The sequence below is a fragment of the Micropterus dolomieu genome, linkage group LG21, assembly GCF_021292245.1.
Source record: "Micropterus dolomieu isolate WLL.071019.BEF.003 ecotype Adirondacks linkage group LG21, ASM2129224v1, whole genome shotgun sequence".
In the NCBI taxonomy this organism is placed as follows: Eukaryota; Metazoa; Chordata; class Actinopteri; order Centrarchiformes; family Centrarchidae; genus Micropterus; species Micropterus dolomieu.
Window position 1 is genome coordinate 30918641 of NC_060170.1, and position 14321 is coordinate 30932961.

General features: G+C 41.9%; 1 protein-coding gene across 2 annotated transcripts; it reads right to left on the reverse strand.

Annotated features, from left to right (window-relative positions):
* Positions 1 to 610: 610 nt before the first annotated feature.
* On the reverse strand, positions 611 to 10934 carry lgi3 (leucine-rich repeat LGI family, member 3). Of its 2 annotated transcripts, XM_046035411.1 has the most exons (10): positions 10866 to 10934; positions 6440 to 6568; positions 5513 to 5584; positions 4816 to 4887; positions 3468 to 3539; positions 3268 to 3339; positions 2868 to 3037; positions 2606 to 2770; positions 2419 to 2509; positions 611 to 1752 (listed from the first exon to the last, which is right to left on the reverse strand). In XM_046035411.1, the coding sequence occupies exons 1-10, from the start codon at positions 10877 to 10879 to the stop codon at positions 1023 to 1025; spliced, it is 1587 nt and encodes a 528-aa protein (XP_045891367.1). In that variant the 5' UTR covers positions 10880 to 10934; the 3' UTR covers positions 611 to 1022. The 2 variants fall into 2 exon arrangements, with proteins under 2 accessions (XP_045891367.1, XP_045891366.1); XM_046035410.1 differs by lacking the exon at positions 10866 to 10934 and having other exon boundaries at positions 6440 to 6642.
* Positions 10935 to 14321: the final 3387 nt, after the last annotated feature.

Here is a 14321-nt window from a genome sequence, read left to right on the forward strand (position 1 = left end):
ATTGTTTTGCATTTTTATTTTATTTGTCTTGGTTGGATCTGTCTTTATATTTTCTGTTATTGCTTTCTATACCTTTATCATGGTTTTTGAAGAGCAATTGTAACCACATAAAACAAAGGACGCATGATGTTTATGGCCCATATGATCAATTTAATTATATCCCCTTCTCCCAAAAACCATTCCATGTGCAAATGTACACAGCAATAATTAAATACAGTTTGTGACTGTACATTAAAAAAACAAAGGACAGGATTAGAACTTGTTTACTTTTAATATACATTCTCTGATCTTATTACAGCTCCCACAAATCCCCAAATGTTGTATAACGCATCACAAATTAAGGTTATGAATTAAAATCCCCACATTTTCTATGGTGCCGCCAAACAAAAATTGTCTCATTTCCCATGCCGGCTCTGAGCATGTGTTATCATTGCAGAGCGAATATTAAATCCAAACCAAATTCAAGGGTATCTCATATATAAAGATAAACACAATAAAGGATTTTAAGTATTGCAATGGTGAGTATTGCTTGGTTTACATAGTTATATCATTTTTACTGTGTCATGCAAAATGCTTCACAGATTAACTACACCGTTAACTTACAAAACCTTCATAGTTTTACAGTCAATTACAATATCCAGTCTCATCCAGTGAATAATTCAGTAAAATGCACATGCACATCATTCTCACATTGATAAAGTACAGTTTAAAATACAATACTTTCAAAAAATAATTGGCCTGGATATATATATGGTTGGCAGAACAGAAGCAGTGATGCGGCAGTGACATGACACTTATGTTGGCATGTTACTGATGCTGTGTATTATCACATCATTTCATTCAGATGTTTAGGCATAGTGCATAAAAATAGATTAGTCATTTCATTAGTTGCCTCGCTTAAAACATCAGGTGAAACAGCAGACCTTTAGTTACATGGCTTGAACATTTTGCAGTCTGTCATTTATTTGGCACATGTTGATATATGCAGAGAAATACTTCCTTTCGCTCTGACTGTAACATGTCTACTTGGCACTGAGATCCACCACCAGGTGCTGGTAGGCCAGGGTGTTGCCTTTGAAGCTGGCAGCCAGCAGCATGTCCTTGTTGTCGACAGATACCAAGCTGAACGCCCGCGGGGCTCTCATGTTGAGCTCCTGGAAGGGCTGAAAGCGCTGAGTGAGGTCATCCCACAGATATACTCTGGAGAAGGAGAAATCACTTCCAAGAATGAGGTACTGGCGGAGGCCCACCGTGAAAGGATACACTGACATCGAGCCCCGGGAGGGAAGAGTCTGGATCTCTACGAAACGCTGCCCTTCCCAGCGAAGGATCTTGGAGTCACCAATGAAGCGTGTGAGGCAAAGGTAAAGAACTTTCCTCACCCAAAAGTGCTTAACCATCTGCACATCTGCTAGCTCTGTGATTTGGGAGTAGAAAGCAAACTGCTTCTGGCTTCGGTTCCACTGGTAAACCACCGGCGGCTGAGAGGCGCTGGAGAGAATGAGATGAGGCTTTCCCCCGACATCAAGGAACTCCGCATGTGTGTCCCGATGCCAGGGATGGAGGGACTGGTGGGAGTAGAAACCATTGCTGTTCCAGCGATAAATGCTGGTGGAGCCTGCTTTGGAGCTGTCGGCTACTATAAAGTACCACTCCCCATCCAGCTGAAAGGTGTCCACAAAGTTGGGCTTCCTCACGCGAGTGGTGTCGATGTCTTGGATTTTTACAAAGCGCTGTGGGTCCTCTTCCCACCTGTGATAACATAAAGGTTGTCATAGTATCCCTAAAGCTTTTTACAAAAAAAGGAATAGTTCAACATTTTTGGAAATATGCTTATTCGCCTTTTTGTCAAGAGTTAGATGAGAAAAGCGCAGCAATTAACACGTTGTATCTCATTTGTTTAATCTGTACAAAAGCAGCCATTTTACAGGGTGTTATGAGTTGGACTATTTCTCGGTGGGGAGCAATTGTTAGCTGTTTCCAGTATTTATTCTAAGCTAAGCTAATATTCTGCTGGCTCCAGTGACATTTTTTCGGCTTCTGACCATTCAAATCATGTCACATTTACCCCTTTCACACACATTCATGCACTGATTGCAGAGGCTACCAAGGTCCCAACTGCTCATCAGATCAAAGGAACTAACATTCACACTCACACACCGATGGCACAGCCATGGGTTCAGTATCTTGCCTAACTTATTAACTTTCACATGCAGAGTGAAGGAGCAGAGGATCAAACCGCCAATCTTCTGATTAGTGGTGAGCAGCTCTACCCCTAACCCATGACATGAGAGTGGTGTTTATCTTCTCAGCAAATAAGCATACTTTCCAAAATGTCAAGCTACTCCTAAGGGTTTTTTTTAATACCCTTTTAAGACAGGTCACTAGCTGTTCGCAAGACAAAGTTGCAAGCCTTACTTGTAGATATGAGATCCACCAAAAAGTTGAGCCACAACCATGTAAAGACTGCTGTTTATCACCACTGGTTTGCAGTACACAGCAGAGCGAGCTGCAAGAGAGATACACAGAAGCCGAAAAGCCATTAGGGTTCATTTTTTAAACATAGAATGGTTCAGTATTTATGCGTTTAAAGCGGGCAACTTACAGGTAATGTTATGAAACCCCCGGAAGACCATCTCCACATGATCCCACACATACAAGGTGCAGAACCCTGAATCAGGCTGAGCAAAGGCCACAAACTGATCCCCATTGAACTCATAGGACTCCACTGACACAGAGTGGAAATGGAAGGTTTCATAAACAGCAAAATCTGTGGGAAGACAACATGGAATTACAATACTTGTTAACCAAGACGCTCTGCCGTGACACCACCTTTTGCAGAGTGTTCGAAAGAGACGAGGTAAAACCTGCGCTGATGCAGTTGAAGTCTCGTGGCGCAAGATCGTGGATTCTGCGTCCCTGGAATTCAAAGGGGCTGGCACAGTAGATGGCAGGAACAGAAGTGTTGGTTTTCTCCATCCAGTCTACCAGCCACTTGATTTTACAGTCACAGTGGAAAGAATTTCCCCGCAGGTCTCTAAATAACAGATAGGGAAGAGAGAAAAATGTCAGTTTGAATCTCAAATGCTCAAGCATAAATCTTCTAAACCTAACAAGAAAGAAAAACAGTTTTGCAGGCGAGTGTGGTAGTCCCCGAAACCCTCAGGGAACCCCAGCAAACCAGTGTTTTGTAGGGACAGATTGTAGGGTCAAAGCTTGCGGGATGTCAAGACACTGTTTTTTTCATTTCAGCGAATGCGCACTTACAAATCAGTGAGGATGTCTAGATGTTTGAAGAGATCTCTTGGCAGCTGCTGCAGGTTGTTGTTTGAGAGAGATCTGAAAAAAAGAAGTAGATAGGCATTATGTCTTGCATATATGTATTTTAGTTTTATCTGGTAGTCCACATCTGTTTTGCAAAGTGACAAATGGTAAACTCCATCTTATTGGCTCAACAAAATACTTACAGATGAGTCAGGGATTTGAGTCCTCTGAAGGTAAACTTTGAAAGAGCCTGAATGTCATTATTCTCAATGAACCTGAGAAGAGAACAAACCACTTATATGTCAGGGAGTGAAGACAGTATGTATTATAGAATTTCGTCCTTGTTTGGAGAGGAGCTTGAAGAGGAGTACAAGAAGAGTGTGACTGTAGTAGCAACTATTTCAGCACAGTCTGCGTCTGCTGGATTTACAATCAGAAGGTAACAGCACACTTCTGAGTTGACAAAGTTAACAAGTTAAAAAATGAAGATGTGACAAAATATAAAATAGATAAATATATATTTTAAGTTTGTATTTAATATCCTATTGACATACAATCAGTTTTAATAGCGACAAAATAGTAAAAAAAAATGAAATGACTCTTAACGGTAAAAGCTCATTTCATGCCTTTAGTTTATGTGATTAAAAACGAGACACTGAGCGCAGCAAGTTATTACAAAGGTCTACATGTCAGCATAATTTGATCCTGTCCTGTCTTTGTTTTGTCTATTGATAGTCGAGTACATACAGCATGTGCAGACTCTTTGGAGGAGGCTGGATATGGGAATATAACTTTATTAGCATGCACAGTGGGTAGCGACGGTGGTAGCAGTGATGCAGTGAGGCCCGATGGCTGGGCTGCAGCCAATGCCAGCAGCTTGGGGCATAGCCATCGCGGAAAGCTGCACACTCCAAACCATCAGCTAACTACTTCCTAAAGCCCATCAATTCACAGAATGGCGTATTCAGCTTTATCACACTATAGAGGCAGTGTGCTTGCTTGTCAAGGGAGGATTTACTATCAGTTTTAATTTTGGCATTTTTGCCATACTGCGGAGTTCAATCCTGAAATCTTACAGTGCAGCCTTGAGCCGGGTTAATTATATTCACTTCTCAGTGATATAAACCTACTAGTTACTGTAACTAATAATTCACAAAGCAAACACTACATGACAGTAAACAAAGAAATGCAGAACTGCAAATATGCTGACAACTTTGCTTTAAAGCGAGCTTTAACAATTATGGCACAACAGTAAATGCTAAAATATTATGTAAAGCAGCAAACCGACTCAGTAATGACAGTTACACAGCAGTATTTATTTAAAATTTGCTAACATTAGCCACAATTAGCTATTGGTCTTCTTTCAAATGTTACATGCCAGCAATCTCATTTAATCTCATACAAAAATATTCCTTCAGGAAAAGATTTTTGTCAGTACATGTACAGTAGTATATAAAAGTATATTTTTATCAGTAGCTTCAAAAATCTGGTACACCATAACAGAGTGAGTTAAAAGACTTGCATTGGGTCACATTTAAGTGAGACACTTACAGGTACTGCAGGTGAGACAGACCAGCAAAGGCATCATCAGCAATCATGGTGAATGTGTTGGAGTTCAAAAGCCTGCGTGAAAGAGGCAATAATGATCAAGTCACATAGATAGTGTAGTGCATGACCAACTAAAGCTATACGGCAGCATCAAAACAACTGACATTCATTTAGATATTTAAAAGAACCTCTTTCAATTGTCTCTGGGCAAATTTAGAGATACTTTTTAAATGAACCATTCCTAAAAAAGACTCAATGTAATAAAAACATTCACAGTTGTTGTTCACAGTAATGTAAATACATAAATACATTTGGAATCTACACAAACACAGACACATACACACACGCACACACTGTCATGAACACACACTCATGATTGCATCTGAGTAGATAAACGGGCCCTTTGTCTCGCAGAGCAGGACTGAAGGGATTCAGTGATTGGCAATGACACTGATACAGAGCCACTTTACTCTCTGCTATGTCACCACTGCTTTCAATAACCATTCATTTCTAGTAGCTGAGGTCCTTTCATTGTCACTGCCAAAACAAAAGATGTCTGCGTGTGCTACAATATCGGCTGTGTGAATACATGTGTGTGACTGTGAGTGTTGTGACTCTAATAACTGGTCGTGAGAGAGAATTATGAGTTTATGTTGTTTATAACTTGTGACCGTGTGCTGTTGTGGGTCAGGGCACTCACAGGAACTGCAGTAGGTGAAGGTGCGAGAAAGCTCCCTCTGGGATTGTAGTAAAGGCTGCGTTCACCATCGTCCTGTACAGACAGACAACATCAATTCTCATCAGACAGATGATTACACAGGTGCCGAGTGCTTAGACGTGGGATGTCACGTGCTTCACATGAAAAATGTCTTCTTCACAACAATAACTGTGTAATTTTTATTTCTTCTGAAGCCCTTCTTTTCTCAGGACATGACCGTCCTTGTAGTTTAAATATCAAGGAGGGATAAATCTTTTTAAAAAATCTAGGGCACACAAGTTTCATCTTCACTTCTTTGCTTCTTCTCTATTGTGAAATGAGGGCACCTCCACCAGCCTGCGCTCTGGAATTCCCTTGACTGTTTAAACTTAATATTCAATCCACGGGCAGTGGGGGTCAATATCAGATGCAAGGGAGCACCTCAGCAGAACATACACCTCCCCCCATCAGGTGTTTAGCTTTCCATTTCACTATATGTACTCTATTTATTGGGCGTATCTCTGAACTCTCTTCAAGATTAAATCTCTCGGAGGAGAACATGTCTCCTGCAGTGAGACAGGGGAATCTATTGTTAGTATTCCTCCCTGGAGCTAGACAGGATTTTACTGCTGTGTTCCCTCAGCTAAGTTCAGCATATGGTAGAGAAAAGGGACATTATTATTATTACTATTGTGTAATGCTGTCTGCCAATGCAAAATCACATTGCTTAAAAAACATTATTAGGAAACATTCCTATGTTCACTTTTAGATAATAAAAAGACAAGCAGGGATTCAGGCATCATTACATAATGGAGTGTGACATCAGTGATGTAGCCATCTGTACCAGCCTGCATATTGCTGAGACTTCATACAGGTTATAAAAAGATGCTGTTGGTGAGTGAAAGGCACACACTTAAATGTTGGACTCACAGAGAGATGATTCCAGGGGGGAAGCTCTTGGGGATAGCCTTGGTATCCACACAGAAGGCACTGTCTTTGGTGCAGGAACAGGTCGCAGGACAGCGGGGTATCTTGGGGGCTCTCCTGGCGTTTGATTCCCTTGGCAGGCAGAGACACAGACACAGAACCGACAAGCACATCAGCCTCATCCATCTCTGTCTGAGCTGCAGCATCCTTGGTCAGGAGGAAATTGAAGCTGTGTGAAGTTTCTCCTCAGTGGCAAGTGGCTTGTTAAGAGGCGATGGTCAACCTGCCTACAACCCCAGCAGTTCTGATAGTGCTGAGCGCAGAGTTGAGAGAAACGGCGTGCGAGAGAGGGGATGGATGGGAGAGAAATTAAGGGAGGGAGGAGGGGGAGTAAGGTTATTCTTGTGGGTGTGGGTGCTCTGCAGCTTCCCTGGATCTGTGCAATCTTTCTCTCTGTCTCTCTCAGGAGCTGCTGCCAGAGTGCACACTGCAGGGATGACGAGCAAGGCTGCTTTCTCCGCACTAGGACCTGTAGGCAGCGTCGCTGACAATGAATTATTTACTATTGCACATGCAGAAAATCTTGAAATAACAGCAGGGAGGGAGAGAGAGAGAAAGTGGTGAGGGGCAAAGGCTCACATCAATGCTGATGGGAGATTATGCTGCCATGTTCTGTGGAGCTCTTATCAGGTGTGAAGTCGTGTCAAGCTGCTGCAGTCTTGAGAGCATACAAGGATGCATGGGAGAATGTGTGTGCATGCGTTCATGCGTCAGTGTGTGTGTGTGGGAGGGTGTTTATATTCTGGCAGTTTCTAAACAGCAACCAGTGCACTTTGCACATGTGCAAGAAGAAAATAAGAAAGTGGGCCAGATGAAGACAATTTGAACGTTTGTTTTTAAAAACAGTACCACAGTTAAAGGGGTACTTCATTGATTTAGTACTGCACTTCCAATTAGAGACCAAAGAGACCAAAAAAAAGGACTGGTCTAAATCAAAGCAGCAGAATTGAGATATGCTGACTTCACTGGATCCTACAATTCCCATAATGCAGCTCAATAGCATCTTGACCCTCCCCGCCTGGTAAACACCCAAGTCTTTCAAGCCTCTGCCTCCAGTTTATAACATGAGCTTTCTATTAAAAATGTGAAGTCTCAAGTCCATTTTTCCTCAAACTTCATTTAAAAAAAAAAAAACTCAGTAAGAGCCACAGAAGAACACAGAAGTTTTCGCAGCCTGGCTCCTCGTGACATGTAAACTGATCTCCAGCGCGCTCCACTAACGATAAAAAGAATGATCAAAATGTTTGATGCCATCAGAAACACAATGTGTGAGAAAATTAATTTCAGCAAATTGTGCTTTCTTGCCATGACATATTTCATGCACAACAAACAAATAAGATACAGTATACAACAGTTTTGCCCAGTGACTGAGGCTCATGACACCAGAGGGCGCTGTTGACCACAAAATAAAGTCCATCCATGGCTGGCGACTGTGCAGAGTGTGTCTGAATGGCCACTGGCAGGGCTGCAGCCATGGTGCCAGGCATTACCAGCCTTCCATCACAAGGACTCTGTTGTCACAAGCAAAGAAACCCTGCAACACAGTATCTGTCCAGGTCTCAGCAAACTGTTTCCAACCCACCTCTAGGCAGCGTTACAGCACACGGTTTTCAACATCTGATCCAAACCAGCAGTTTTTTGTGTGTCCTTACTTGTAATTCTAAAGCAGATCATAACTACACAGCCTTTATTCCTTTAATATTCTTTTTATCTTTCTTTCTCTCAGTCATAGTCCCATGTTCTCTGAAGTATGCCCACTGCAAGCTATGAAATGAAATAAAAGCATTATCTTGATGGAAAAGCTCAGAATGTCTTCAGGGGCTTCATTTGAAATCTGTCAGATGTTTTCTTTGCCTTGGGACAGTTTGATGTTTATCACTGAAAGGGTTAAAAAGATTCTAGTGTTTTTGAACAGAAATCTTTCCATCCTTAAAATATGTGAAGCCTTAGTGAACGTAACAGGCTTTTTCACACAGAGTGATTTCACATAACAGATTTTTTTGTGCTGTCTCTTTGTGCCTTCTCCAGTTAGGGAATGCCATTTCCTGTACAGCAGGTATTTTACGGTTTATTTTCCTTTGTGCTTTAGTGCAGTGTGCTTACGTGCGTTTTTGTTCGAACTGTAATCGAGGATTTGTGTAAGTTATGCTCAGTGAGGAGCAGTTAATGCCTGAGCTTACTCCTTACTGAGCTCCACCCAAAGCAAACCTCCGGTGGGAACCAGCATAATTGCATGGCATAGAGAACGGAGCATGAAACAGCAGCTGGAAACCCCTAACATGCCTTGTGTGAGGCAGAGGAATCTGAAATGCTGCTGAGATTAATCCACAAAATTATCTCTATACAAAACAGTACTCTTACAGGTTTCAGTCTAAAATGTGCTGGGTGAATTTAACCCGTTATCCCATCAAAGAATAGATGATTTCATCTTCAAAATAGACAACTATTTTGTATTTTGAATGACAGACAACTTTGGTAACAACTTTTAAAGGAACACTTGGACATTTTCAGGAATGGTCTCATTTTCTTTCTTGCAAAGAGTTAGATAAGAAGATACCACTTGCCTGTCTGTATGGTTAACACCATAAAACTTCAACTAATAAAGAGTTTTTATTTGCTCCAACCACTGAACTCATCCTGCCATTTTTTAGGAAGGCATCTATATGGGACAGGTTTTTAATTCTTTCGCACAAAACGCTTGCTTAGCAAAGACGGGAAATAGGCTGCTATCAAATTTTTTATTTCAACCAGTATAAATATACAATATCAATGTCACTTGTGTAAAAAGTTGGTATCGGATAACATATCAGTTACGAATCATTCATTTCACCCAGGCCAACTTCATTCACAGAGAGAGGGAGACCGACAGACCATACCGGTGAATCTGAATTAATTATACTTTAGTACACATTGTTTGCATAAAATGAACTGAACAAATTACTTGTGGATAATCTAACAATGTGTAGCATGTCCATACTGACAAAAGTTTAAACATGTGTATTTATATGTGCGGCCCTGCGATGGACTGGCGAACTGTCCAGGGTGTACCCCGTCTTTCGATGTCAGCTGGGATAGGCTCCAGCCCCCCGCGACCCTGTACGCAGGATAAACGGTTGGTGGATGGATTTATATGTGCAATCTAAGCAGCTTAGAACTAGCTCAAGCAGGTGACCCGGTGGGCTTTCAGAGGTTTTAAACATCCAAAAAAACGTCTATCAAAAACCAGACCAGGCTTCTAATTGAGACCTGTGTTTATTTTTCAAAAGGTGTAGCTACACCAGGCCAGGAAAAGGGACAGGAGTCTAATTGGCATTAGGCTTTTAATTGAAGTTTTACTGTATAAGCTAGCAGCAAGTTAGCTTAGCTTAGCAAAACAAATGGGGAAACAGCTAGCCTAGCTCTGTCCGAACAAAATCTGCCTACTAGCACCTCTAATGGTCATCCGATTCTGGAGAATCCAATACCATGACGAATGGCCATGATCGTTAGCTACGTTGTGGGTTAGCATACAATCGTTACAGTTCCTGCTGCGAAGCTAACATATAGAGAGGACCGTCACAGAGCCAGACCACCAGCTCCAGATACAGTTAACAGAGAGGCCAATCATGGCTGTAATAGTGTTGTGTGGCAGGGTGCTCCTCAGAGCTAGCAGACCGTGAGGAGATACTCAGTGAATTTGACAAAATAACTTGTATTGGATTAGTATTGCTTAACTTAACCCACCTTTAATTAATTTGTAATATCTTCTTAGTAGAATCTCAACAAAAAAGGCAGTGTAATTGTGTTAATTTATGAGCTTTAGGTGATTTTTTACAGTTGGTTAGCAAGGTTAGCTGTTTCGAGTCTTTATGCTAAGCTAAGCCAACTGACTGCTGGCCCAAGTAAATATCTTTCACAAAATGTCCAACTATTCTTTTAATGTAGGCCTGTAGAGTGGATTTTAATGTATTTAAATTATTTCTCAACACAACTTGTTAGCAAATAGTTGCTCATGTCATGTACTAATCCAGTAGTTACAGAGCAACACTATCCTTCATTTGGAGTTGTTTTTCAGGCCACCATACAAATGTAAGTCCAATATTTACTCTTTTAGCTCTGTTTTTGGTCTCTACCAACTCCCGAGGGAAACATCTGGCTCTTTAGCTGCTAAATGCTCCACCATGTTCACCAGCTTGTTGCTAGCTTTGTCTGTCTGCCGTATGGTGCTGAGCACAATGTACGGTGGGTTTGCAGAGCTTTTTATGCTGAAAACAGGCCCCTGCTGCAGCTGAAAAGAGTGCAGCTATGAGAACGGTAAGAGTGAACCAAAACAGTGACGTTGTGGGCCGGACAGCTAAAATATTAGCTAAAGAGGCGCTGGTTAGCTCACCTTGTAGAGCACATGCACCATGTAGAAGGCCCAAGTCCTTATTGCCTGGGTTTGATTCCAGTCTGCAGCCCTGTACTCATCTCCTCTCTCCCACATTTCCTGTCTCTCTCTTCAGCTGTTTTATCAAATAAAGAAGACAAGCAGAAACTCTCTACAAAGCTCTGCAAAGCTGAGGGGAGCTGCAGATATGGGTGATAATTTTCTGAAGGTCCATCATTATGAGTGACCTCTTTCACGTTGTCAGTAAGAGTCGAGGCCTTTACATTTAAACACATCAGATTTTGATCAGCAGTGCAGCCTCAGTATATCTCTCAGTCAAGTCCTGTATAGCATTAACAGCTGTGCCTCTTGAGCTGCCTTGTTTCATATAAACTTTTCAAGTAATAAAGGGAAGTTCAGCCAAGCGACCACTCACTCTTAGAGCTCAACATTAGAAGAAGCACTTGGCCACGCTGAGTTTGGCAAAAATGAGTCATCAAACAACACGAAGCGTTCCTGTCCCTTGTGCCAGAATCTCACCGTCTCATAATATCCTCTGATGACTGGCACGTATGTCTTCTAAAATCAGAGCTTTTCATCTCTCATCCGTCTGCCCTGATTCACCAAGAATCAACCATGTTTGGACAACTCTGCGTCACAGCCACGTTTAACACTGACTTTGTTCACTTTAGTTTCAAAACCATATCCCGTTCTGATTATGAGCCAAGGAGCCTGAAAAGACCTCTCTGTCTGTTTTCATTTCTGTTTGGTTTTCATGGTTTACCCTCCTGGCTGCACAGGAAGCAGGAAAAACAAACTCGGAAGAAAGATGAAATTTGTTTCACCTCAGTTCTTTTCAGGGAAAATCCCAGCTGCTCCAGGCAGTGTGTTTTATACTGTAGTCACAAAGGTGTGACTTCAGTCAGACATGTATGCACACGTTATGGTGTTTCTTTAATGTAGATAATTAACTGTTGGAGACATGAATGCAGTGTGTCTACACCTCCTCTGCAATTCTTTACACAAAGTGATTAACAGATGTGGACAAGGGCACAAATAAACATGCGATTCGGAGGCATTAAAATCATTAACTTAATCTTCGTGTGTCTTCCTTGGTGTCAGGAGCAAATAATGCATTCACACATGACAAGAAATTCAATCAGGTAAGTGTTTGTCACAACAAGCTTTGCTGAGCGCAGATCATGTTTGATGAGCCTGTCTTTAATAAGCAATCGTAGGGTAGTAAACATGCCAATAAAATTCACAATTATTTCATATTAGACAATAAAGGTTGAGGCCTCAGACAAGTCTATTAACAGCTATGAAACCTGGGAAATTAAACTGCAGGGCAAAGATAGGCTGTAGGATACCTTTAGGATTTTACGCCGGACTGTGCCAAGAAAACAACCATCCCAAATTGCTCTTATTCCTCGCCTCGCTCTCTAAGTGCGGCGCAGTCACTGGAAGGTATGTCAGCCAATCTCATCCCGGGCTCAATTCAATTAAAGAGAGTACAAAGACATATGGCTCAGGGGCGAGTGATGTGATTAGAGCCCTGGGCACAGCGACGCTGCTGTGATTCATACCCTCTCTTATCTGGTCTCTCACAGTGACGGGCCTTCGAGATGAAACAACTGAGCCAAAGAGGGCTTCCTCGGGTGGGCTGCTGTATCCTCAAGGGGCTATAGAAGGCCTCCTGAACTAATCTCGCACATTCAACAGATCATATGCTCATTATCTTTGCAGCGAAGACAGACAGCACTCATGAAACAAGCGCAAACAGAAAATCTATTTTCTAAAAAAGGGATATTCTGTTGATCAGCAGAATCTGACATATTGATACTCAAGGGAACAGGTAAATCCTCCAAACCAAAGGCCATGTTGCTATCTTAGTTTTCAATTGGGACAATGCAGAGGAGCTACTGTACAATCCTTGAGCAGATCTGCCATAAAAGATAGATGATACGCCTCTTGGGACAGGGTTGTGTCGAAAGGAATGCGTGTGCAGGTATCCTACTGCCTGTGGGGATTGTGGAGAAAGGCCCAGCGCACCAGCTGATCCTGTTTGATAAAGGCCCTGACAGGCCCAGATTATATGTCTCAGCCTGGAGGAGGTGTCTGTGTCTCATTCCTGCGCTGAAGAAAGTCGATCTGGTGGGAAAGAGGCGGGGCCGTGCCCGTAGGCGTCAGGTTTTGTATGGAGGCCAACACGCACCTCGTCGAGCAGACACCACTACCACTATCCCCTCTCCACCCCCCTGCTCGCTCGACACAAAACAAACACCCTCACCCATCTCTTTTACCTGACCACACCCGAGCCTCCAGACGCCATAAATACTCTTTACACAAAGCATGCCAGATAGATATTTTGCTCCCAGACTATGTGCAGAAACGTTTGCCTCAAAATCTTTTCTTTTCAGTCTTGTCTGTGTCACTTAACTTGGTACAACTTCAGATTGCAGTCTTATTTTGTGCATATAGGTACCTTGAAATACTTACTAGGTATCGGTAGTTACAAGGTGGTCAGTACAGGGAATAAGGGGGTAACAAATGTGTATTAAGGAAATAAATGCACTAACTTTGAGTACTTTTTAAATCACCCAGAATACAATAAATAATTACAGGGTGCGTACAGGGGACAAAAAGGCTTAGTCAGACCACATCATTTTACATACTCTGTAACTGTAATTGTCCATGTTCAATGTTGGTTTGTGTCCTTTTGTTTGTTTGTTATGTGTACTAAACCCACTACACTATAATTACAGTGAAATAGGGGTGAATAGAGGACTGTGATAAGGGCACTTAAATATATTGAAATAGATTTTCGATACTTTGTCCTGATGGTAGTGAATTACATTTAAGTAAGTTCATTACCTTGGCTGAAATTGCTCATGCATGCTTTAAAAAAATGTTAGACAAATATGTCATTCGTTAACATTTTTACATTGTAATTTTTACAAACTAAATAACTCAATAAACATCACACCTCACCGTAATCTGCAGGTTGTAATCTAAAGTGTAACCCATATGGATCCAACTGATCTTGTTTGTAGTGTAGGGAACAGATACTTTACCCACAAACTTATTTGCTTACATTTTTTGTGATGTGGAGAAAAGAAGGAAAAGGGCAGTGACTCAAGGACAATAGCGAGACATGCAGTGAATGACAGGCTGTGCCCCAGGCTCACCCCTTCTCTCATGTCTGTCCCACAGAGCAGCCAGGGTGCAGGGGACCTGTCATATAGACAGCCATCTCACAAACAGGGGCCCGGGCCCTCTGTGGAGACAGAAACGTCAACAACCAAAGAGCACAGAGGACGAGAGGACACCGACTGCCGCCTGTCATTTCTTCTTCAAGAGGCCAGCAGAGGGTTCAGTACTGAGACTTCAACATCCTGTGACAAAGTATTTATAAAATACCATTAAAAATATTACATATTTTGTTCTGCTGTTAAATATGGCCTAAAAGATTGAACA

Excerpts from the sequence above, each read along its gene's own strand:
- lgi3 (XM_046035410.1), bottom strand. The coding sequence starts at position 6,642 with ATGCTGCAGCTCAGACAGAGATGGATGAGGCTGATGTGCTTGTCGGTT. Across the intron at positions 5,585-6,439 it reads CCCCCTGGAATCATCTCTCT|GACGATGGTGAACGCAGCCT; the intron begins GTGAGTCCAACA and ends CTGTCTGTACAG. Across the intron at positions 3,540-4,815 it reads CTGTCTCACCTGCAGTACCT|GTTCATTGAGAATAATGACA; the intron begins GTAAGTGTCTCA and ends TTCTCTTCTCAG.